Source organism: Podarcis tiliguerta, assembly GCF_965153285.1.
Source record: "Podarcis tiliguerta genome assembly, chromosome: 2".
NCBI classification, from domain to species: domain Eukaryota; kingdom Metazoa; phylum Chordata; class Lepidosauria; order Squamata; family Lacertidae; genus Podarcis; species Podarcis tiliguerta.
This window is the reverse complement of record NC_139535.1, coordinates 90,012,376-90,038,862: the sequence shown is the minus strand read 5'-3', so window position 1 is coordinate 90,038,862 and position 26,487 is coordinate 90,012,376. Positions and strand designations below refer to the sequence as shown.

The following is a 26,487-nucleotide window of genomic DNA, read 5'->3' as shown; positions in this document are numbered from 1 at the left end:
CCATTCAATATTTGCAGTCTGCCTGGCCTCTGCTGCCACACACTGGTGGATGCAGTATTTTTTTTTAAAATGGAAAACCAATGTATTGTCTACCTTGTGCTACTTCAGTAACAGAAATAGCAAAAAGACCCCACAAACATTCAGATTATTAAGCAATAAAAAGGAAGGTGTGCTTGATGGATTCCTCATGCATGAGGATAAACATAACATGATTTAGTCATTCACTAATATACTCCAATAATTTTTATTAACATTTTGCTGCTCTTGAAAGTGTCACCAAGTTGAAGGGAGGAATGGTCCCTAGGTCTGTGCTGCTGGATCAAACCCATGAGATTACTTACCTCAAAATATTTGAGTTTGGGGAAGGAATGGGCAAGATCAACCAGCAACAGCAGCAGCAGCGCCTCCCCCCCCCCCCATTCACCTAGAAATGAGCCAATTCCTCTTTAAAAATGGAGAAAGCTGGCTCATTTTTAAAGGAAATTAGTTTAAACAAAAGCTGCAATCTTTGGTCGAATAATTAAGAACTTATGCTGACTGGGGTTGATTTTAACAGATGAGGGCAAGCCTGAAATGATTAAATGGTGAATTAAAGGCATGCTTTTTTAAAAAGCATGTTACTGTAATGGGGAATGAAAAAATAAAATATTGAAGACAACATTTTGTTGTAACCCATATAATAGCATATTTTAAAAGTAGATTGCAAGCCATCTAACACTTATTTCAGTACCATTAGAAGGCTGTGGTATATGCAAATGGATGCAAATACATTTGATTCCGATTAAAGTTTGTATTTAAAAGGCATCCATTAGCATTTTTTTTAAAATGTGGGACTGATAAACCTCATTTAAACATGCTTACATTTGGGTTCTTATACTTACCGCCCTGAAGAGCTGAAAGGTTGTAGCTGGCAAAGTCGGGTTGAGCTAGCATATCTATGAACATGGTTGGAGTGCCGAGAACATGGGTACATCTTCAAATAAAGAGAAAGAATTGCAGGTTGCTAAAACGAAGGCAGGAGCATGGCCACTGCTTCCTCCACCTGTTTCGGACTGCAGGTATGAAAGCTCAAGTTTTCTTTATCTCCAAGCTTAAGAATCCTTTCCTTGTAACCGTGGGGAATTTTTTTCCCAATGCAAAGAAAACAAAATGTGCCCAAATGCTGTATGCATGCATATCCTCCATTGCCTAACTCCACATGAAAGAAGGCTCCCCAGCTTCATGGGTTACCAGAAGCTCCTGAAAAATCCTCAACCACCTGGCATTCGGGTTCCCAACATTATGAAACCAACACCAAGCTGTCAAGTGTTTAGTCAGCGCAAAGCAAAAAAAGCAGAAAGTGCCCCCCCCCCAAAAAAATCAGGGGGCAATCGTTCTAATAACACCCCTAACCACCAACCCAATTTTTAAAAAGCTCAGAATAATGCTAGAAGTGGGGAAATTCTGTTGTGGAATACAAACATGCCCAGTCTATTTCTGCATATACTTTCTTCAGAGGCAAAAATATATCCGTTTCAATTACAGTGATTCCTTCAGAGCAACATAAATGAATTGCCACATTCTCTTCGCTCCTGAAGAAGGCAGTGTGCTGTAATGTTTAGTGTGAGTTGTGTTCTCCCAATAACATTCCCTCACTTCCCTCTACACCACGTGCAAAAACTGCCTTCTTGAATTTTGGAGCCACTATTGGTCAATCCACCAGATCTCATCTTTCAATGCAAGAGAAGTCGCTAACTCACCAAGAGTTTGAGACTCATCGGCTACCCTCACCTGGCTTAGCCAGCTAGTCGAAGCCATTTCCCAGGGTGTGGCTGCTGTCCCATGCTGACAGCTTCTAGGAGTCACAGGCGCAAGCAAAGTGCAGGGTGGGGACCAAAGAAGGAAAAACCTCCCCAGAAGGAGCACAATATGACCCCTCCACCAGACCCCCCACGACCCCCCTAACACCCCATACACCCCAGTATGGCCTGTATAATATAATATAGTATAATATAGTATAATATAATATAGTATAAGACAGCTAATTCTTCCTAGAACTAAGCTTAAGACGGACTCTTACTTTTCATGGTCCAGGGCCTTCAGTGTTGCTTTTGCATCAAAGCTTAGAGATGGGAAGACAAGACAGGCGCCATGAATAGCCATCACCACGCAGCCTGCCACAGACCCCAGGCAGTGGTAGAGAGGGACAGGGAGGCAGCAGCGAACATTCTAGGGTCAAGGCAAACAAAGACAGCGGTGGACTTGCCTTCCAGTGCTGGCTCTAACTTTGCTTACAGTTCCTTGTCACAGAGACCAGAGGAATGAATGGGTGGGACAATGTGTGACTGTGAGGAAAGTGTATGTAGCTTTAAAATTTCTAACCATCAAGTAATATCCACTCTTGGACTAGAACGTTCACATAGAATTAGACAACCTCTAACTAATACAGAATATGAATGCGCCACATTCAGGTTAAGTATATAAACAGGGGGCCTAGAAATTGAGAATCTGGTGGCAAATGCACAGTATTGATCCTTGCACCTTTTTTTTTAAAAAAATGAAGTTACTAGTCATTAAATTTCTAGCAAAGATCTTGAAAAGTGTATCTGAAAAGCTGAGAAACTAGGAGGGACAATGATGTATAATTCTACATTACCACCATCACACACACCCACACACCCCAAATAGCCCTCACTCATTACTTAGGGGACACGATTCCATACAGTTAGTGTCTGCATGCTCAACATTAACCAATAGACTGAGATGACTCACCCCATCTTGAACTCTCAGTCTTAATCCAATGAGGAATGCATTGTTCACAATGTTGTGGTGAGAAAGGGTAGCTCCTTTGGGGCTTCCTGTTGTTCCCTGAAGGAAAGAGATGTTTTACTAGCTCGTTTAGACCTCACCCTATCCCACAGTCATGGGCTAATTATAAGACTTCAGATGCAATGCATAAATTGCTGAAATGCTATGACATGGATGGGCAGCCTGTGGTCCCCCAGATGTTGCTGAAAAACACACTAGCTTCCCCATTTGTGGCCTAGAACAGCCTTTCTTGATCTTGGGTCCCTAGATGTTGTTGGACTACAACATCCATCATCCCTGGCTATTGCTCATGCTGGCTGGGGCTGGTGGGAGTTGGGAGTCCAACAATATCTGGAGGGCTGTTTGTTCCCCATCCCTGCTCTAAAGCGTGATGGTAAGTAAAATATGCTTTGCCTGCCTGCCTGCCTGCCTGCCTGGCTGGCCACCAGCATATACTTCACCCCTGAGAAAACAGGATGCTAGACTAAATGGGCCTTTGGTCTCATCAAGCAGGTTTCTTATGTTATTCTAACCCATGAAATTTGAAAGGAAATGGAAATTTGGACAGGCACTGGAAGTGGTCAGGAAGCTAGAACTTCTATGTCACTTCTTCCTTCTCATAATTACTAATCCCTTTGATCTTAATACAGTACTACCATACACACTAGCTTTTCCTTGTTTTCTATCAGGCATTATCAAAGTATTTTGGATCCCCCCCCCCCAAAAAAAACACCATTATTTTTCACAATCCCCTGAAAACAAATTCCTGCAAATGTAGGCAGCCATTTCTGTACAAGTGATTCTAAGCTTCAGATCTTGGCTTATTTGGTACAGAATATTCCTGTTTTCTGACCATTGCAGGCTGCATTATTTGAACACCAGAAAAAGCACATTTGGTACCCACTGAAGTGAACTGGATGTTGATAGGTTCTTTGCAGTCCAGCGTCTTCTGTATTTCCTCTAGTTGCTTCCTGTGTCTGCTGTCTCCGGCCTGCATCACATCGTTCATTGAGAATGCACCGGGCAACTTGGAGTCTGAGGTGATTACAACAGAAAGCTCTGGTAACCTGATACAAAAAAAGGAAGGTATGCTCAGTAACAGGGGAAAGCGGAGTATAGTTTGCCACGGTACAAGTTCAGGGAATAAGCTCCAGATAAAGTATATGGACCAATTTCCCCCCCTGCCCCCAGAAGCTGAGAAGGATGTTTGATGAATGAATAATCTGAACAGTTTTATACAATCCCTCTAAATTTAACTGGGCTTCAATTCCACCCATGGCTGCTGTTTTGACAAAAACAAAAACAAAAAACAAATTGATGGTTTAGTAATTTCGTAACGTTTTCATTATTCAGGTTCCACAATTGACTCATATGGTATTAACACAGTGCCACAGTAGTTTTGTGCTGAAGAGACCTTGCTAAAGAATTTTAGGATGTTCTAAAAGTGGAGTTGGCAGCAGGTTGGATTCACAGATAAGAGACCAGAACAGACTACGTGGGGTTGGCGGGTCTCTTATCTTTCCATGAATGTTTGGAGACTGAGAAATAGTTTTTAACACACTGGCTGTGGTTCCAAAGGTCATCCATGCCAAATGCCTATGCATCAGACACACGTAGATTGTCCCCTCAACCTTCCTTGGCAGGAACTGCCCATGTCACAGCAAATCACCTTTTCTGTTCCAGCAATAAAGGTTACACAAAAAGCGGCTTGGCCTGGATTCTGTTATGAAGACCATAATCCACTAAGTCTACCAGTAATTCCACTTGGCTTTATGACACCATATATGCATAAAAGCCACAGGACTTCGGCAGATACAGATCCTGCTTGCAGAATACTCAGGAGGTGGGGTGGAGAAAGACGCACAGGAAACTGCCTGATATTGAGCCAGGCCACTGGTCCATCTAGCTCAGTCTTGTCTACACAGACTGGCAGCAGCTCTCCAGGGTTTCAGGCAGGGCACTTTTCTAAGCCCTACCTGGAGATGCCGTGAGTTGAACTTGAAACCTTCTGCATGCAAAGCAGGTACCGTATTTTTTGCTTTATAAGACTCACTTTTTCACTCCTATAAAGTAAGGGGGAAAGTGTGTGCGTCTTATGGAACGAATGCAGGCTGCGTAGCTATCCCAGAAGCCAGAACAGCAAGAGGGATTGCTGCTTTCACTGCGCAGCGATCCCTCTTGCTGTTCTGGCTTCTGAGATTCAGAATATTTTTTTTCTTGTTTTCCTCCTCCAAAAACTAGGTGCGTCTTGTGGTCTGGTGCGTCTTATAGAGCGAAAAATACGGTACTTTAAGCACTGGACTATGTCCCTTTCCCCAAAGGAACAGAGGAGTGGTTTTTTAAGGTCCGGCACTGGCAAACCATTGCAATAAATAAACTAAGCCATTAATTATACATATGTATGAGGGGGTACAACTACACTGCATGGTTAATGGCGATCCTTTGGCCCTTGTATTCTTCAATGTTACTGCATCAACAAAAAGTATTGTTGCAGAAAATGAACTTATTACTGTTCATTAAGTTTTGTCAGGCATTTTTTGCAAATCGGGTATATATTTTAAGTGGTTTTGAAACGTCTAAAAAATCAAAGGGGTCCAACAGAAAATTGGGAACGTGCGTGAATACAGCTTGTGAGTATTCAGGCTGCTCTCAAGGAGGGCCCATAATAACTGTTTGGCACATCTTTCCTGCTACTTGAAATCCTTTCACTGGATGTCAGCCTGAGACCTTGGAGTGCCAGTCACAAAACCATGGTGGGTTAAGTGGGACAACGGCTTGACTTTAGTGTAGAGAGCTTCACATAGTCCTGGTTCTCATTGCCTCAGGCAGCTACAAAGGGACAGAAGAGAGGGGTTCCTCCACATGTTGCTGGACCACAGTCCTCACCATCTCTGAACTTTGGCTTTGCTGCCTGGGACTGATGGGAGTTGGGAGTCCAACAACATCTGGAAAGCCGCAGCTCCCCTATCCTAAGGAATGTGGCAAAGTGTCAGGTTTCAGGGAATACGATCCCTCCCATGGTAACAGCCAAGAAGCAGAGAAACAATTAAAAGTTCTTACCACGTAATTTAATAATACAGTGGTACCTCGGGTTAAGTACTTAATTCATTCCGGAGGTCTGTTCTTAACCTGAAGCACCACTTTAGCTAATGGGGCCTCCTGCTGCCGCCGCACCGCCGGGGCCCAATTTCTGTTCTTATCCTGAAGCAAAGTTCTTAACCTGAAGCACTATTTCTGGGTTAGCGGAGTGTGTAACCTGAAGCATATGTAACCTGAAGCGTATGTAACCCGAGGTACCACTGTATTCACAGAAAGAGATGAAGGAATGCAGTCTTCCCTAAAAAAAATGGTGTTGCTCCAAGTAAAGTCCCACCCCGTTACATCTCTCCCTGCGTCAGCTCATCTGAGCTTTCTGCCTCTGAGCTCTCTGTTCTACTACGCTCAATGCACGCCTGGTCCTGGGGGGCGGGGGGCGGGGTCAGGAATGCTTTCTAAAGACACTGAGTCTGTCAGCTGTCTCTCCCCTGGTGCTTCTTCTTCCTGCTGTTCCTCTTCCAAAATTTTCCAGCTTCTCCCCTCTGCAGCCTCTGAACTATGCCCTTCTGCAACCCACTGTTCTAAATCTATACTGTCCTCCTGCTCTTCGGAAGGTTCAGGAGAAGGCGGCGGGCCAGTCCCCACCATTCCTCCTCAGTCTAGTCCCTGACACAAGGGGTGAAAAAGTGAAAGAACTGAACCGGTCCTTAAACTCATCATCGTGTTTCCCTTATGATGTGCTCCAATGTAATAGAAAATCTGAAAGCCCCTCCCGCTCTTGGTCTTGTGGCTCCTTTGATTGATCATGTGGATACTTATCTGGGCACTTTATCAATATGAAAACAGTGTTTAAGACTGGGCCTTGGAGGAGACTAATGAGCAAATGCTCAGTGAACACTTACTTCTTGCTCTGTAATGCTCCCGGATTACAATGTTCCAACTCAGGGCACACTTGCTTCAAGATCTCATAGTACTTCTGAGTTTTGAACTGTGTAGGGAACACCAGTGCTTTGCAGCCAACCTAGAGAGATACACGTAAGGATGAAGCAAATGGGACACAAGGCAACCTGTGCAAAAGAGCAGCCATTCCAGGTGTTTTGAACCACAGAAGTCTTTTCAGCATCAGCCAGCATGCTTTTGTTATGTCTTTTACTGCTCTAGGTGAACTTTTGTGTACCCCTACCCCTTCCTATTAGGGACGTGGGTGGCGCTGTGGGTTAAACCACAGAGCCTAGGACTTGCTGATTAGAAGGTCAGCAGTTCGAATCCCCGCGACGGGGTGAGCTCCCATTGCTCGGTCCCTGCTCCTGCCAACCTAGCAGTTCAAAAGCACATCAAAGTGCAAGCAGATAAAGAGGTACCGCTCTAGTGGGAAGGTAAACGGCGTTTCCATGCGCTGCTCTGGTTCCCCAGAAGCGGCTTAGTCATGCTGCCCACATGACCCGGAAGCTGTACGCCGGCTCCCTGGGCCAATAAAGCAAGATGAGCGTCGCAACCCCGGAGTCGGCAACGACTGGACCTAATGGTCAGGGGTCCTTTTACCTTCACCTTACCCCTTCCTATCTACTTATTTAAAATGATACACCACTTGATTGTAAAAAAACAACACCCCCAAAACCCTCAAAACAGCTAACACAAAGAATAAAATGCCTTACTGTATGCTCCAGCAGCATTGCAACAGTAAATTAAATTATCAAGACTTCACTGGGATACTCTTTTCTACTTTTAATAATACAGTGGCATATTTATACCCTCCACTTTACAACTGCACTTATGCCGTGGGAGACCTGTGGACACCAACAGCCTCTCAATCATGTCTTCTGGAATGAAGGAGATCCAGTCTGTGTGCCCAAAATGCAGGCAGATGGCCATTTCCATATGCCCGTTTGAGGCAGGTATACTCAGAGTTTTGCCACCGCAGGGCCAGCCCTTAATGAGACTCATTCCTAAGTTAGTGTGCACAGAAAGCAGCCTCAAAGCTTGATCCTTTGAAAGAGCACTGAAAATACATCCCGCTGAATTCAGTGGAAGTTACTCTTAAGAACATTACGAAGATGTTCTCATAGTGTCGGCCAACGAGGAAGGAAACAAACACATAGGAAAAATAGGAGCAGTAAGAACTGCAAACCAACAAGCAAGAAACATTTGCAAGCCGAAACAGCATTGTGCAAGGCCACTAGTGCCAGATAAGCTTGTCTTATTGCTTCCAAACTTTTTCCCATAGCGAGAGCAAGCAAGAAGTAGAATCACCTACTACAGCTTTTGTATTTCACCTCCCATGGTCTTTTAATGATTTAGCTCCAAAGCTAAACCAGAAAAGGAAGTACAAGAGGCCTCTTAATCTGGGCAGGGATTAATTTTTTTCACAAGACACTTAATAGCTTTAATCCCTCATTATTAGGGATAAGAAAGTTGAAAGGCTTAAGTCAGCGGTAATTGCCATAGAGGGAGACTATGTTGATTAGGAAATGTTGAAAGAAGCAAAAACAAAACAAAGAAAAACCACATATGCTCCTTGGAGGAACCATGGGATATAAATATAATATAAGAAAATACAGTCCATGAACATAAATGCTCAATTTTAGCATCTGGGTATTGGTCTTATATTTTTAAAAAAGTCATCTTAGCTCATAGTAACAAAATCCATCAGTTCATTCTGATGGGGGGGGGGGACGACTTTGTGCCTGCCCTCAATCAACTGCCAATTAACTTGATTCAACAACCACACGTGTCAGTATTATGAGAGAAAAACATACAGCCCCCATTCTCTTCAGTCAGCTTTTCTCTAAACCAAAGCTCCAAACCCATTAGCCATTGCCAAATTATTGTTTGGGCTGCCTTTTTCTATACTTTCCTCCAAATCAACCTGCTAACTTAATCAACGCATTCCCAGAGCTTCAAGCGTTTTCAGAAAGCGCTGCGGATGAAAACAAGCAGTGCTGACCACAACAGGTCTTGTCATACCTTCCTCACCACAAACTCCAGCTCTTGGGATTGATACGCTGGGTTCACAGACACCTGGAAAAGATAAATTAATCAGAGATACAGCTTCTTAACCATGTACAGTGATTGTGTGTGTTGAGAGGTCAGAGGTCTCCTAGTATCGGTTTCAGAGAATGAAGAATACAAACCGGGCCTAAACCACACTTGCGTTTTAATTAATTGTCACTTAGTGGAAACAGGAGAGTATTTCCTAACACAAGTTGCCACTGTTTCCCAATGTAATATTTATTTATTTAAAATATTTATATACCAGCTGCCAGGCAAGCATCTCCTGGCTTGTACTCCACTGATACCAAAACAGAAAACAAATACAAAATATGCAGTGCGATGGCACCACAAACCCTCCAGCTAGTGCAGGAGAAAGAACTCCCCATTCTACCAATATCTGCAAGATGAGTCTATTGGGTCTTAGATAAAATACAACTTTCATTAAACCAAAGTATATTTGTTTGTTTGTTTGTTTTTAAAAAAGCTTCTGAATTCTACAAAATTCTTCAGCCAAACAAGATAGATGATTCCCAGTCATACAGTAAGGGTAGTTGCTTTCTGCCAAAATACAAATCCAAACACTTTTATACACTAACCTTAAAGGTGTGTGCATTTGTGTCGATACTGAATGGTATTGTGAATGTTCTTTAAATATACACACTCGTGTTCTTTAAATATACGAGCTCTCTTCCCCAGCATGACATCCTTCTAGGGAGTTCTTGGATTTTTCCTTAACCAGCCACCAAGCCTCTTAGCTGTTCATAAGCAGGAGGAACTTACCAGGATGATTCCTGCTTGCGCCGTGGCAAACTGCATTAGGACCCATTCGTACTTGTTGGGACCCCACATTCCCAGCCGGTCACCCTTTTTCAAACCAAGGGCCAGAAGTCCTTGTGCTGCCTGTACTACCTAGAGAATAGGAGAGGGAGAGAAAACCCGTCTCAGCAGATTGAGCTAGGCAGGTAGGAAACGATGGAGAATGTGAGATGAACGTTCCAGTTTGGTGTAGTGGTTAAGAGCGGTAGTCTCGTAATCTGGGGAACCGGGTTCACGTCTCCGCTCCTCCACATGCAGCTGCTGGGTGACCTTGGGCCAGTCACACTTCTCTGAAGTCTCTCAGCCCCACTCACCTTACAGAGTGTTTGTTGTGGGGGAGGAAGGGAAAGGAGAATGTTAGCCGCTTTGAGACTCCTGAAGGGGAGTGAAAGGCGGGATATCAAATCCAAACTCCTCCTCCTCCTCTGTGCACTGACGACACAGAAGAATCTAAAAAGCTAAAGGAAAGGAATATGGCGGCAGCCGGTATGTTCATCTCCCAAGGCAAGATGGTTAAAGAGCATCAAACAAGTTTCCTCCTAATCAGAAGATGGTGTGTTGGTTGCATTCAGACCAAACACCTATGTTCTGAAGGAAATTCACCTTTCTGGAGGGCCACCAATTGATTTAAAAGCTCATAGGATTCTACCATTTAATTCACTGTGTAGTCTCTTAAGAATGTATTTTATTTTAAGGGTAATGGCTATGAGTACTGGATTTTGTTTATTTTGTTTGTTTGTTTGGTATTACTTTTATTATTATTTATTGAATTTATATACCGCCCTATACCCGGAGGTCTCAGGGCGGTTCGCAGAATAAAATCAAAATATAAAACCACAAAATACATAATCAAAATAAAAACAACCCAATAACCTCCCCCCACCCAAAAAAACCTCCACCACATTTTAAAAGGGCATAGGATGTCAATCAAATCAACAGTTTCCACCTCATTTTTATTATTTTATTTCATATTTCTTACTGGATTGTTATTTAAACTTCGTGATAAAGTCTTGAATTGTTTAATAAAACTGACACAAGCCACATTTAAATTTACATATCTGATTTTGACATGCCCAAGAGAGGTTCAAGGTAAAATGTGACATGAGAGCAGGAGATATTCCGCTCTCTATGTCTTTTTTGTTTGCTAGAAGCAGCCCCGTTGGTACCTGACCAGGACTATGTATGATAATACAGAATACAAAGGTCCTGCAAAGCTACCTTAAGCCACAGAGACCAGAACATACGGGAACTGGGTTTGTGCCTGCATGTTTCCCCCTCCTAATAGTAAGAGAGCGGGGAGGGATTTGGGTGAGGGCTGTGGAGTGGTGAAAATTAGCTGGACACTATCATTGCTCTGCTCCATTGTAGGGGAAAATGAAAGATGGAAGAAAGGCACCCACACACTTCTACATCACAATTAGATTGGCCCTAAGCAGAACGAGTGAAAACAACCTGAGATTAACTGATGTGTGATGAAAAGCGCTACAAGCAGCATTAAAACATTAATGTCCTAACTTCAGATGTTGCTGGTCTATAATTCCCAGCCCCTCTAACAATTGGCCACAGTTGCTGGGCCTGATGGGGACTGGAGTTCCACGACATCAGGAGGACCACAGCTTCCCAGCCCCAGTTCTAAATAGCTTATAAAGCTTTAGCTAGTCTGAGCCTTGCACCCCAAAATCCCATGCATTTAATGGGGAGTTAAGTCCCACTAAAGTACAGTGGAACTAATTTCTGAGTAAACATGCATGAGATCACCTTCAAAGCATTGCAGACAGATGCTTTCAGTAGCTGCTCAGTCCCACACTGGAAAACTTATCCAAGCTTTGATCATCATCATCTGGAACAATTAAGTCCATCTTACTTTTAGGATACTTGTTATTTATTTATTTCCAGGCAGCTTTAGAGACTTGCTTTTCAGCAACTGCTCTCAAATCAGCTTACGGGCTTAAGAAAAAATAAAGCACCCATAAAATCACGACAACAATAAATGGTTAGGAGAAATTAAAACAGGGTCAGGTAAACCTGGCATTACAACATAAAAAAAGGAGAGAAAAGGTATTGACAGCGTGTTTCAACGGACCATTTCCCAGAATTTGTTGCATCAACTTTCGTAAATGATTCCAGTGCTCAGGGGCCATCCCAGAGAAATAAGAGTTTGCAGGAACTACCATAAGATTTTCACCCTCAGAACTCAAAGAATGGAAAGGAACTCACACACAAAATGTTGCTTGCTCAAGGATCAGTGTGGCCCAGAAGGGCTTTAAAGGTGAGTGGCAAGGTCTTGAATTCAACTCTGCAGCAAACTAGCAACTAGTAGAACTCATAGAAAGCAAATACTACCTAAGCAGGCTAGCACATTCTGGACAGCTGAAGACTCCAAACTGCTCTCAAGGGCAGACCTAGATGCCCCAGACATTGTAACTGTCAATTATATGGGTTATGAGGGTTCCGATTATTTATTAGGGTTAAAATGGACCAACTTGAGATTTTCTGTGCTCTCCTTGAACAAAAAGCTTTACCAATGCCTAGTCCCAAAAGCCATATTCAGTTCTAAAATTCAATTCGAAGAACCGTGAAAAATGAAGGCTATTATCTTTGACCATGTGCAGAATGGTCTTCTCACCACCGTCAACAAAACCTCAAAACATCTGGAATTTTGGAAAGGTCTTTTTGGACAGCAGAGGCAGCTTCCAGACATGGTAGATAGAGTCTTTAGAAATGCAGCTGTTTGGTATTGTAGACAGCTTTTATTCTGACAGGTTTTTTTAATTTTATTTTATTTACAGCTATTCGGTTTTTTCCTTTTTGGGGAGGAGAGTCAGGAAAACCCCTAGAAAGGGGAGATTGTTCAGTTGGGCCAACAGAAATGCTTGCACTGACAAAATGATCTCCTTACATTATGTTGAATTACGCCCACAAAGTCATATAACCTGGTTTTTGTTAAATCTTTGCATTTTTGAAATAAGGGGGGGGGGAATAAGGATAAAATGCTAAAATATGTTACATTTTTTGAACTATAACTTGGAAATGTATGCAATACTGAGCAGTAAATAAGGGTGAGTAGTGAAATATCAAGCCAGTGGGGCCTTTTAAATTTGTATTAAACTTGAATTAATTTGATGGCAATTAGTTAAAAAAAACCTGAAAAGCAATAAAAATTAATTGGCAAAAAAAATCTTTCCATTTTGGGTCATCTGGAAGCTACTGCTTCAAAGGCCTTTTAAAGTATAGGCTATCTTATCAATATGTCTTAGTGCTGATTTTTGTAAGCCACCCTGGAAACCGCTTTTAGCTGTGGAGCAGGGTTAAATGCTTTAAATACATTGTGCGCATCCCTAGATTCAGTAACAAAGGAATCGTGAGCCACCTACATCTTGTCTCAACTGCGCAAACGTCTTCCGAATCCCTTCTAGAGGGAACACCAAGGCTTCTCGGTCAGGACACCGGTGGGTTGTCTCTTCCAGGCACTGATCCACAGTTTTCCCAAGAAGCGGAATGTCTGTCACCCCATGGAGATAGCTTTTGCTTGCTATAGGTGTGGCAGGGGGTGCATCGCTCTGTAGAGAACTGTCAAGAGAACAGATGAGATGCAGAAATTGCAAGGGGCAATGCCGTTCACAGCCGGAAGAAGAAAGAGTTAGGGTGCATGGTCTTCTTTGATATAGCCAAAGGGAGGAAAAAACAAACCATAAGAATTATCATCAACCTATGTGTGCTAGTCACAGCATATGGAGAACTTTCAGTGGTGCACAGAAATATTTGCTGCTGCAAACTTTATCACTGTTTCACAACGAAAAGTCAGGGGAGACAAATTTTATTTGAATGTGGAACTAAAAATGATAATCTAAAATCGTAGATGTTCTAGGTTTCTATTCTCTGCTTGGTGTTCCTCAGAACTGCTTCCCTGTTCCTTAAATATAACCAGGCGTAACCAGGGATGGAATCATTTGACTCCTAGTTCAACAGAGAATCCTACTGGCCTTCAGCTGGTGGGTCAGGCAGGACCCCCTACTAGGTCTCAGCCTGATCTAAGATGGAGCGCAGCTGTAGCACTGCCACCTAGGTAAAAAAGAAAGAAAGAAAGAAAGAAAGAAAGAAAGAAAGAAAGAAAGAAAGAAATGGGCCCCACATGCATGTTTAAGTTAAAGGTAGATACCAGGTCTGTAAACAGTGGAGACTATTTATTTATCTAGTTTTATGCTCAGGGAGGAGATCTACCAGAATAGTACCAGGATAACAGCTGAAAGTATCTCATGCAAGCTCAGCCTAGGAGAGGGGGGAAATCGCAACACAGAACATTGAAAAGCATAAGGAAAACACTAGCCATTTCCTCAGGGACTGTGCTTGTAACAACACCCACATGCTACCAACACACAGAGGGGCCCCACAGAACTCAAAAGCATGTGCTCCTCTCCTATAGCTTTGCATCACAATGTAAGAGTGCCCCTACAGCCCCCATTTGTGGTAGATCTTCAGTTTAGGATTCTGTCCTTAGGCTTTGGGGTTTATTGGGGATTTCTTCTACAAAACTATGGTTTTTAACTGCTGCTCCTTTTCTGTGCCATACTGTGCTTTTCTCTGCTGCTCTGTTTATTTTTATACTATATGCATATACCACACTTCTAAATTTTGGTGATTATTAGCCACATAGATCATCTCAGAAACTCAGGAGAGATGGTAAATAAATGTTTAAGATGAATGAATGTCTGAATAAATAAATGGCAACTCTTCCCCTTGTCGGTTTAAGTCTACCTGCCTCCAATGTGAGTTCAGTTTCCTTCTAGCATTATAATTTGTGTGACAAACCACATTTCACTGCATGAGATGCTGGGTCAGCCATCAATCCTTCCCTTCTCCATATGACTGAAGTGCAATTTTGAACAAAATAAATAAATGCAAGTAATACATGTGCATTTGTTCATTTCTATGTTTGTCCTTATTTAACAATAGATATAAGTGGGTGGGTGGGTGTTAAAAGAGTTATGAAACAATTCTGGCCAATGAAGGAAGTGTCTTAATGACATCATAAACATTCACCAATTGGCACATCCAACCATGGGCTTTTTTCTGAAAACCTGAAGAACAGTAACTGAAAACCTGGACAGGAAAAGGTGTGTTCGTTTTGCAAGAGCAGAATGCACGTCCAAAATCAGTCCCACTACTCTAAAAACGGTTATGTCTGTCTTAAATGCAGAACAGAGGGGAATCATTCCTGTTACAATGGAACTTATTGTGGGGAAAGGTTAGGGCAGTAAAGAAGGGCAAAACCTCATATTCCTAATCTTCCATTTCGTGCAGTTGCACAGGTTACCCACTTTTATTACAAGCCAAGGCCATAATATTGCTGCTATGGCAGAATGGAGGTGATCAAGAAAAAAGAGAACAAACAGAGAAAGGTATAAACCGGCAGGCAAATGTTCAATAGGATTATCCTTTTTTTTTTATTGGGAAATTGCTGAGCAGGTTATGTAAATAGATCTGGTAAGATTTTGCAGGAAAACAGACCTACAATTTATGAGTTTTCAGTTCCCAGGAAACACACTGGGAGAAGCTGAGAGAAGGTAAGAAGCTGTTTCTTGCTAGTAACAATAGCACACCTGTCCACACAAACAAAACCACCAAATTTCGAAGCTACCAACCTCATATCTCACCAGTCACTACACATGCCCTAGAAGAGGGGGTAGCTAGCCTGTGGCCTTCCAAATAATGTTGAAAGTGCCAGCCTGCCCATGAGGCAGAGTGAGGCAGCCACCTCAGGTGGCAGAAATCTGAGAGCTGGTGCCCTCAAGGGCACACTGCTACCCCTTAGCTTGCGGCAAAATATCATGAAATTTCACAAATGTTGCTGGAACCCACCACGGGCGGTGGGTGCCGCTTTTCAGCACTGCTGCACAACCCAGGTAAAGGAAGTATTGGCAGTGGGGTGGCACGTTCTCACTTTGCCCCAACCATCATGACCAATGGTCAAGAATGATGGAGTTAGCAGAAAAGAAGCTGCTTTCTACTGAGACAGACAATTGGGTCCACCCAGCTCAATGACGATAGTAGCTCTCCAGGGTTTCAGGCAGGGTGTCTCTCCCAGCCCCACCTAGAGATGCCGCGGATTGAACCTGAGACCTTCTGCATGCAAAACAGATGAGCTATGGCCTTCCTGCTGTAGTCTAATGACATCTGGAGGACCAGAAGCTGCCTAGAAATTCAACACTCTAAAATTGGCAGATCAACTCCTCAAACTCCTTGGGGAGCAAAGGCAGGATGTAAAATCAACAAAATAAATAAATAAAAATAGAAAGGACCGTCACACATACACACACAAAATTATTGCTCCTTCACTTAAAGGAACTGATATGTTGCCATTTGCCCAACCGATAAAATGTCACATCCAGGAACATTCCCAGGCTACAAATACCTCCTCCAGCAATGCAACCCACACCCTAAATAAATAATTCTTTAAAAATTACAGCATAGTTTTTACTTCGTATGTTTCATGGGTGTTTGCTGCACCAATCTGGAAGCTGGCCCAGGAACTGACAACTTAAATGACAGCAGGCCAATTCAATGTCACATGGCTGCCTTCTTTAGGAACGAGCGGACCGTCAGCACATATATGTAACATCAAGATTAGATTCTTTGAAAGTGAAACTCAGCTCTGCAGAAGTCCTCCTCCCGCCTTCAAGGGAGAAAGTGAAGGAAGTAGGAGGAGCCTGCAAGCCCAACACTTTCACTCCCAGAAGCCCTCCACATAGCACTGACCTAGTGCAACACTGCATGCAAATACAGCCTATGAATCTGATCAGACTCTTCTGTGGAAACAAAACTTCCACTTCTGCTATAAGATTAATGTGTGTTTTGATACAATTGCCTTGGTAGCTGCAATTATTCCATGCCCAAAATCCTGTTCTTGGCAACTGTAGGACCAGGAACTTCCAAGACTCCCAGGTTCTTTTTAAAGCATGAAATTAGCTGTCAGAGATGCAGATGAAAAGGGGATAATGGGGGAATAATGCAACTGTTGCTATAAAAAATGTAAGCTGCTTTGCACCCCAATATGGAACACCCAAAGCAGTGAACTACTTCTATCAAATGAGGAAAAGAGGCTTTCAGAGGCTCTGCAAAACTCTAAAGGTTTGCTGATTCTTTGTGCAAGAGATGCAACATCTTCTGAAGGCTGGGCACTAAGCAAATATGAGAAGACTGACATTCCCCTTCTTCTGAAGTTTCCATGGAGATTTAGATCCAAAGGAACAGCTAGTGACTGGCAATGTTTAGACCTGGCACAGTGGCAAAACTCTTACAGTAGGGAAAGTGCAAATAAAGCAGGATTCAGAAGGAGCTGGTGAAAACAGACGAAGAAAGTTGTTCTTCCTGATTATCTGTGTATTTTACATCCTGTTATTCTGAATTACAACTCCCATCATCAGCCATCCTTTCTGGGAACCTGGAGTCCTCCAACATCTAGAGAGCATTACATTGGTTCCCCTGGCCTATAGGACAAGACAATGTGAAACAGAGCAGGGTTCCGGTCAATTTAGCAGTAGGAATAACAAGGAAATTTTAATAGGTGAAAAAAGTTGTATTTCAGGGGTTACTAACCCCAAGGATGTGAGTCTGATACCAAAAGCCACCTAGATCCAACACAACCAAGCAAGAACTGGTGTCTAATATGCATACATCTCAGTTTGCAACACGGGAGGTGGGGTGGTCAAGATTTGTGGGTAATGATATACTCAGATTTTTGCTCCTCCAGCAGCATCATTTACAGCAGAGTTATAAAATATGTGTCAAACTTTGCTGGAGAGGTAGAATGACAAATTGTTTCAATGGAGGAAAGGGACAAAAAGCATGATGATCATAGAAAAAAAGCTAATGCTATTCTAGGCTGCATCAACAGAAGTATAGTGTCCAGATCAAGGGAAGTAATAGTACCATTCTATTCTGCCTTGGTTAGACCACATCTGGAATACTGTGTCCAATTCTGGGCTCCACAATTTAAGAAGGATGTCGACAAGCTGGAACGTGTGCAGAGGAGGGAAACCAAGGTGATCAAGGGTCTGGAAACTAAGCCTTACAAGGAGTGCTTGAAGGAGTTGGGTTTGTTTAGCTGGAAAAGAGGAGACTGAGAGGAGATATGTTTGCCCTCTTCAAATATCTTAAGGGCTGTCACATGAAAGAAGGAACATGCTTGTTTTCTCCTGCTCAGGGGGGTAGGACTCGAACCAATGGCTTCAAGTTCGAAAAAGGAGATTCTGACTAAACATTCAGAAAAAACTTTTTGACAGTAAGAGCTGTTTGACAGTGGAACAGACTCCCACAAAAGATGGTGGACTCTCCTACTTTGAATGTTTTTAAGCCGAGGTTGGATGGCCATCTGTCATGGATGCTTTAGCTGAGATTCCTGCATTGCAGGGGGTTGGACTAGATGACGCTTGGATCCCTTCCAATGCTACGATTCTATGATTCTATAAGGCAAGTATGGCATTTTATCAGCAATCCTGTTTATCCTGTGGGGAGAAAAGCAGCGCAAAAGAGCCCTTGGAAGCATAATGCTGGGCTGCGGAGTTTACTAGTTTAGACCCTGTACTTCTAATTTGCATTATCATCTCAGCTCAAAAGCTTGGAAAGACAACAAGGTAAATATCTTTAAAAGGTGTGTTGAATCAGTTACTTTGTACATTGACAGTCAGAGATACCCACTGAGCAGATAAACTTACCAGTAAAGACAGCAGAGTTCACTTTCTAGTGAAACTGCTGACCCCAAAGCACATGCATTACCTTAGGCAATATTTGCCAAAATTACCTCTGCTATCAGCAAACGAGCCAAGAACAGCATTGGATCTCTGGCTGCAAAAGCAGGATGTGATGGGAAACGCAGACCTCGGTACAATATGAAGATGGCAGCTGAGCCCGGAAATACAAAAGTCTCCCATGAAAACTAGCTTTGATGATTGCAAGAAAAGTGGTTCAGGACTCGAGGAATCATTTTTAAAAAGTAATTAAATCCAGACGAAATCATGGCATTGAAATAAAACCCAGGGGCATCACATACATAGCTTGAGTGTTCTAACCACCCTTTATACCAGTTGGCCCAAGGTGAGTGTTTCTGCTCTATAGTCCAACACCATCCCCATGGAAATCAGAGGAGAAAGGAAGAAAATCCAGAGTTATGCAGATGGCCCTCTGGGAACGGAGATGTATTAAGCAAGGGTCACATTACTCAAATTCACCCTACTTGTGTTCTTTTTTGTGCACCAGTTGAAATCATGCTGCTCTTTTGACTGCCCCTTTCCCACCAAGTCTATGGCAGTTTGAATCACAAGGCAAAAAGGGAGCATGGGTGTCCACAGGGATTTTTTTAGAGGGTGGGGAGAGTAAAACACTGAAAGAGGGGGAGCAGGATATTTCCCCCCCTCTCAAACACACACACACACACGAGAGAGAATGGTGCCTAAACAGGTTGCCTTACATCATAGAATCATAGAATTGTGGAGTTGGAAGGGACCCTGAGGGTCATCTAGTCCAACCCCCTGCAATGCAGGAATTTCAGCTAAATCATGCATGACAGATGGCCATCCAACCTCTGCTTTAAAACCTCCAAGGAAGGAGAGTCCACCACCTCCCGTTGGGAGTCTGTTTCACTGTTGAACATCTCTTACTGTCAAAAAGGTCTTCCTGATGTCTAGTCAGAATCCCCTTCCTTGTCACTTGAGGCCACTGGCCTCCAAAGCAGGAGAAACCAAGCTTACTCCATCTTCCATATGACAGCCCTTGAGATATTTGAAGATGGCTATCATCTCTCAAGACTCCTCTTTACTAGACAAAACGAACCCAGCTCCCTCAACTGTTCCTCACAAGGCTTGATTTCCAGACCCTTCATTATCTTGGTCACCCTCCTCTGAAATCCTGTAACTTTTGAAACCACAAATGTTCTGGTTTGTTTGTTTGTTTAGTTCCCCTTTTGTTGTGCTGTCAAGCAGAAGTGCCCTTCTGGACAGCAATAATGCAGTAACATGGGGAAGCATCCCAGAACAACTTTTTAAAAATGATGCATGTGTCGATGTGGTATATAAATCCGCTACTATTGCATCAGGGACTTGTTGCAGAAGACACTTGCAAACACCCACACACACACACAACCACACAAAACAACCCACACCAAAAAAAAATCCCCAAAAGTTTAGATCTGCCCAAAGTATCTTTTTGATAATGGGGATTCCGCTGAACTCTTTTCACTTCTCTTCACTTGCTTTGCTTCCGTTCAAGCCTCTGCTGCACTAACCTACGCCTGAATCAATGGCCTCTTGGCATAACACCCGCCAAATTTATGTCCGGATATATATATACCGTACATATTGCCACTTCCTCCCCTCCCCGCAGCGCACCACTCCCGCCCACCCCGTGTCCTCAAAATACCTTCATCCCAACTTTTCTCTGGCAAGCGCAAATCGACCCTGGCAGCCCCTTTGCATTCCTATCACCCTCTTCTCTCCAGCCCCGAGGAGGGAGAGCGCAACAGCTCCAAATATAGCACCCCAAGTTACTTGACCCTTAAAAAGAAAGTGAAACCCTATGGGCTCCCCACCCCGCGCCGGCCTCCAGCCCCCCACCCCCATTTCGTGGGGTGCCCCGTTCACCCCAGAGCATCTGTTCCTTTGGCCCCCTGTACCTGACCCGATGAATGCCCCGGAGGCCAGTTCGAGCCACCAGCACTGCCCAACCCTCCCTGGCGACTCTCTTCAGCAGGCCGGTGGTAGAAGCCATGGGCCCCCTCTCCCAGCAGAGGCGCAGCCCCCGCCACAGCCCCGCTGCTTGCAGTTGCCTCTCCCTCGGGCAGGGGAAGAGCCGCCGGCCGGCCGGGAGCAGCGAGGAGGAGGGTGGGAGGGAATGGGAGGCAAACGGGGCGGCGCTGCCGGCGCTCAGCCCGCCCGGCTGCAGCACCTCCTGCAGCCTCGTTAGGGAGAAGGAAGTGGAGGCGGGCGGGGAAGAAGGAGGCGGCTGGAAGAAGCCCCTTAGGTGCCGCTGAAGAACTCCGTCGCCCAGCGCGGAGGACGGCGAGGCGAGGCTGGGAAGGCGAGCGAGCGGTTCTTTCGCCCGCAGCTCGCTCTCTCAGTACAGCCTTCGGTCTAATAAGGCATCGCTTGAAAGCAGGAGGAGCCTCTCGTATTTCGGGAGAGGAGAAAGCTACAATCTGACTGACTCTGCACTCCTCCGCCCCCCATATATTGTTCAAGTTGGCACTTCTGCCTAGGTTCCGCTTTGTTTCTGGGGTGGTGTTTTCGACAGGCCCACCATAAGGGTGTGAAAGTACCTACTAGTTTGGCAGGGCATGCACTGTGCTGTAATTTCTATGAAGTTTTGAGAAGTTTTGAGATAGTTACCTCAACAAGATGTGGGGCTCAGGGCTCTAGCAACCATATACAGTGGTACCTCAGGTTACAGATGCTTCAGGTTACATACGCTTCAGGTTACAGACTCCGCTAACCCAGAAATAGTGCTTCAGGTTAAGAACTTTGCTTCAGGATGAGAACAGAAATCGCGCTCCGGTGGTGCGGTGGCAGCAGGAAGCCCCATTAGCTAAAGTGGTGCCTCAGGTTAAGAACAGTTTCAGGTTAAGTATGGACCTCCGGAACGAATTAAGTACTTAACCTGAGGTACCACTGTACTGTATCCCAGAACACCCTATAGGGCTGCAAGCCCCCCTCCTGCCTGTAAAGCACATTCTTTCCCCTCTGACAGCACTCAAGCTGCCTGAAGCAGGGTTCACGGACTGTTACAACAACCACGATCTGTTTGTTTTTAATTTGAATCAGCAATTCCACTGTTTGATTTCATAGATATGAAGAACAGTCCTATATAGTTTCCATAGTGAAGTATTAGAAAATGAAACACACGAAACCTAAAGTGCACCAACCTGGTATTTCATGGGAGGGTGTTATACAAATACATCCATGAATTAATAGCTAAATAATTAAAGTGCCTATCCTTTTTTCAGCTTAAGAGCTCTCAGAAGAGTGTTCAGTATTCCACGTTCAGCAAAAGCACCCTGCACAAACTGAAGCCAAGCAGCTTTTCCAGGGTTGCATGTTGAGCAGGATTGGCCCTCCCAGCTCTGGTCTGCTTAAGATAAAACGTGTTTGTTTACGCAGATTGTGTCTCTGCATAAAGGTGGAAGTCTTTATTGGCATATTGGAAAGCTCATTATATCATGAGGCACACATGAAAAGAGAAGTTCAAAATAACAAAGCAGAAGAGACACACAACCTAATAGCTGTATCTCCTGGGACACATTCAGCCTGCAACCTCCACAGTGGTGTAGCGTGGGTTGTCAGCACCCGGGGCAAGGCAAGTAATTTGCGCCCCCTAACCTGGGGCAAGGCAAGTAATTTGCGCCCCCCCCCCGCTGCACTGTCCCTCCCCCAGATAGTCCCTCGCGCTCTCTCCGCACCGCACCTCATGCCTGGCACCCTCCCCTCCACAGTGGGCGGCGACCCGGCGGCTCAGATCGGATTCGCACAGCCAGCACTGCAGTGAGAGAGAGTGAGTGAGCCAGGTAGGGGCAGAGAACTGCGAGTGCGAGCGCGCCCCTCCCCCCCCCAGATGTTGCGGCCGGTCCCCCCTGTACCCCCCACGCTACGCCACTGAACCTCCATTTTAGGACATAGTCTACAAGCTGACCTCAAGGCTACAACTTCTAGCCAAATTTTTGTACTTATTTATTTTTGTTTTCTTAATTGCCCCTCCCTCTTGCTTTGTGTAAAGTTGTTGCGTTGTTTTTTTTGGGGGGGAGGTAGTCTGCATAAGGCTTTGAGACCCTTCTACTTCTTGGAGTCCTGAATCCAGCAAGGGTTAAATCTACTTTAGTTAAGCACCATGATCAGCATCCAAAAAAGAAAAGAAAAGGAAAAAACTAATGAGCTGGGCTGCAAGGAGGAGCCCAGCTCTTGGCAGGGAGCTGGAAGGGCAACAGCCAACAGTGTGAGAGAGTTCAGCTAGAAGCAGGCAGAAGCTAGAGAAACAGGAGGCATGATTGATTTATGCTGGAATCCAAAGCTGTGACTATGGGATAAGCAAGATCTTTTGGAGTGTTAATGCTGTGAGTCCTTCCACCTTAAGCTCAGGTTGTATATATGTGTAAATAAACCATATATCCTAAAAACACCACAGTCTCTGCTGTCCCTCATACCAAGGAAACCAGACCTTGGGTAAGTGCCTGGAATCTCTCATAACTCAGAGATTCGGGTGGCATGTAATAATATCTTACATGAAGAATTCTGGAGAACCTAAAAGTTTGCCACAGTTTTGTGACATTTTGGTTGGTCCTAATAAAGATAATAGACCAACTGTGTTTCCCCCCCCTCTCTCAGATGGACCAAGTCTGCCACCTTTGCTTTCTGTTCTTAAAAGTACCCCACTACCTGCATACTAAAAAAAAAGAATTAAGACGGCTGACAGTTAATGCTTAGTGCTCTAACCTAAAGAGACATAGAAAGCATCAAGCCTTATGGGACAAAGGGTGTGTAGATATATGTCCAAATTATAAAAGTGATAATTGCCTCAATATATTGTCACAACAATACAGACCAAAGTACAGAACACATTAAACTGTGGGTGGGAAGTAAACTTTAGGAACATGGTGTTTTCATGAGTAGCACATGCAACTGTCTTGCTAGATGTGTGGATGTGCAGTTCATTTGATCCTTACCCTACAATGGCCCTTCAGATGTTTCTAGACTCCAAATCCCATCAGCCCCAGCCAGCCTAGCCAATAGTCAAGGGTGATGGGAATTGTGGCCCTTCATATGTTGCTGGCAGTGTTAGAAACTGAGATATGAAAGCTAGGAGCCAAATGGCACCATAAACCTAGCTTATGGGTGCAACAACGGACTGTCTAGGGTGCTCTTTTATAACAATACAAAGCTGAAAATGAATGAACTGCAGCTAAAATGTTATATGTTAATTTTTCACACGGTCTAGTCCTTCTCCTGCCCACTCCCCTAATATTCTTAAGAGGGCATCTTCTCCAGTCTCCAGAGAGAAGCTGGAAGTGGGGAGGCAGAAAAAGGTCCTCCTTTCCTTACACTCTGCAGTTTTATTCTGAAATCTTAGGTGCAGTACTGTGCCCAGAGCTCAGAAACTGCTCGCTCTAATGAAATTCCCTGTCGCAAAATATACCTAGAACAACGAGTTTCAAACACTGGTTGCTGGACTACAACCTGTTTTATTTAATGGTCCCTACCCCTGTTTTATCACCAGCAGTGCTTTTCTTCTAGAAAAAGGGTGCTGGCATCCACCATCAAGATGTTACAGTAAGTGCCACACTTTTAACCAGTGCTGCTCTTTTTCTTCTTCTTCTTCTTCTTTTAAAAAGTGCTGATACTGTATACCCTTGAGTACCCCCAGAAAAAAGCACTGGTTACCAGCATGAATGAACCTCTCAGCAGATGAACCTTTCAATGCCTGTTCAATTGGCACATGTACCAGTGCAAAAGCACTGTTAGATGAAGGTGGGAAGGTGATCCTTGCCAATCTTCCCTGGAGTCCCCAGCATCACATCCCATGCTGTTAAAGAGGGATCAAACCTCTGAACCAGCTATTCAGAGAACATGGGCAGGTGGGGAAGTGGGGGAAATCACTTCCCACTTTTTCCTCCAGCAGAGGACCTTGTGGTTAGAGTTCCATCCACAAATAGCCTAGACTGGAGCCAAACCTGTTGGTATATTTTACAACTTTCAATGCTCCAACAGCTTAAGTCCAGGGTGGATAATGCAATGTGTTCCGGGTGTTGTGGGAATTCAACTTCCATCAAGCCCCAGCCAACATAGCCAACAGGCATGGAGTTGTAGTCAAAACTGTCTGAAGGGCACGTCCTTGGCTAGTTGTGACTTAAGCTGTCTCAGGCAGTTGAAGGCGGAAATAATAAATACAAACTAACTAGATTGTAACCACCAATGCACACAATGGGATTTACTTCTGCATGAGCACAGGACTGTGCTGTGTAATAATAAAATAATAATAATTAGTAATTATGGCAACACAGATCAAGGATCAAATGGCCCATTCACACTCAGAAAGCATTCTATGAGTTACACATTAACAGCCATTCAAAGTAGGGGAATTTCCTGAGTGACTTTTACAAACTGAAGGACGGGCAGCCAAGTGTGTCAAAGGAGCACCAGTAGAATTGACAGAGCGGCTTTTTAAATGTTTCCATGGATTCATAAAACATAAGGGCCATGCTGGATGAGGCCAAGAGGTGACTAGGGTCGTGTGGCATGTGATCATGCCTCTAGCCTAGGACCTCTGCCATACACACTACCCAGGTTTGCACACCAGAGAGGTCACTTTGACGCTGCTAATGCAGCAAAAACAACACAGGAGGCAGTAGTTGCGAGTTACTGGGTTTTCCACAGCCTCAGCAGGCGCTGTGATTCTCCAGTGGTTTGACTTCACCCCAAAGGCGCACTCCATTGTCTCCCAAGACAGACAAATGCTAACAGATCTGCCTCTTGAATTAATCTTTCAGGAAACATATTTGTTCCTCTGCTCTTGCCCTGCCTTCCTAATCCACATCCTTATAAATTAACAGCATGTGTGTTCTGCATCTCTAAAGCCCTTGATTTTTTAAAAATGCCAGTTATTCTGAACATCTATGACTTAGCGCATGAAGAATCTTGTGTCCTCTATTAGCCATTCCTTCAGAAAGAATGCAGCTGTCTAGTGAAACTTCTCATGAACTGTGAAATACAGTGGACATATTAAAGGGCTTGGGGATGCTGCCATGCTCAGGGTCTGGCAAATTACAGCTGTCTGTGAAAGTACAGTAGTACCTCGGGTTAAGAACTTAATTTGTTCTGGAGGTCCGTTCTCAACTTGAGGTACCACTTTAGCTAATGGGGCCTCCCGCTGCCGCTGCCCCACCGCCGTGTGATTTCCGTTCTCACCCTGAAGCAAAGTTCTTAATGGAGTCTGTAACCTGAAGCATCTGTAACCTGAAGCGCCTGCAACCTGAGGTACCACTGTATTGGGCCCCAGAGCAGATTAGTATGGCTGTCCATGACTGGCTTCTGAATCAATTGTGTTATCATTTTTCTACTACTTGTATCTCCTCCTGCATTTTTCTGGTTGGTACGCTAATTCAGAGGATATGTCAAGTTTGGATAGTGAAAGCCCTTCAGTGAAAGGGGACAAATTAGGTGATCTCTAGCCTTACAAATGGGACACGGGTGGCGCTGTGGGTTAAACCACAGAGCCTAGGACTTGCCGATTAGAAGTTTGGTGGTTCGAATCCCAGCTACAGGGTGAGTTCCCATTGCTAGGTCCCAGCTCCTGCCCACCTAGCAGTTTAAAAGCATGTCAAGTGCAAGTAGATAAATAGGTACTGCTCCGGCGGGAAGGTAAACGGTGTTTCTGTGCACTGCTCTGGTTCACCAGAAGCGGCTTAGTCATGCTGGCCACATGACCCAGAAGCTGTACGCCGGCTCCCTCGGCCAATAAAGCGAGATGAGCGCTGCAACCCGAGTTGGTCACGACTGGACCTAATGGTCAGGGGTCCCTTTACCTTTAGCCTTCTTTCCTGAATCAATTCACAGCGATGTCACAGCCTTTGCTTTGTAGACAGCAAGGAGCTTAACACTTCTGTCTCAGTAAGCATTGTCATGTTTTAGGTAGTATTACATAACTCAGAAAGGTCTGGAAGCAGATTTTTCATGGTAGGAAATGAGCCACACAATGAACCAGAAAAGCCACCAAAAGCCACTGTAGACCACTTATGGTTCAGTTTTTATGAGTCCATAAAAACTGGGAACTACTGAGGAGACTGCTTTGTGTCATGAATGAAAAGTAATCCACCATGAACGC

At 44.2% G+C, this 26,487-nt stretch overlaps 1 protein-coding gene across 3 annotated transcripts in view; it reads right to left on the bottom strand.

Annotated features, from left to right (window-relative positions):
- Positions 1 to 20,584, bottom strand: part of ACSF2 (acyl-CoA synthetase family member 2) — a 53,685-nt gene extending 33,101 nt beyond the window's left edge. Inside the window, exons 1-9 of one of the 3 annotated variants that reach the window (XM_083430039.1) lie at positions 20,297 to 20,584; positions 13,005 to 13,200; positions 9,595 to 9,723; positions 8,788 to 8,841; positions 6,726 to 6,844; positions 3,692 to 3,854; positions 2,752 to 2,847; positions 2,060 to 2,208; positions 882 to 973 (exon numbers count right to left, since the gene is read on the bottom strand). In XM_083430039.1, coding sequence (XP_083286165.1) covers positions 882 to 973; positions 2,060 to 2,208; positions 2,752 to 2,847; positions 3,692 to 3,854; positions 6,726 to 6,844; positions 8,788 to 8,841; positions 9,595 to 9,723; positions 13,005 to 13,200; positions 20,297 to 20,391 — 1,093 coding nt within the window. In that variant the 5' untranslated portion in view covers positions 20,392 to 20,584. Of the gene's footprint in view, positions 1 to 881; positions 974 to 2,059; positions 2,209 to 2,751; positions 2,848 to 3,691; positions 3,855 to 6,725; positions 6,845 to 8,787; positions 8,842 to 9,594; positions 9,724 to 11,388; positions 11,460 to 13,004; positions 13,201 to 20,296 lie in introns of those variants that run through there. The other 2 variants (XM_083430041.1, XM_083430040.1) reach the window with 2 other exon arrangements.
- Between the last annotated feature and the right edge of the window lie 5,903 nt (positions 20,585 to 26,487).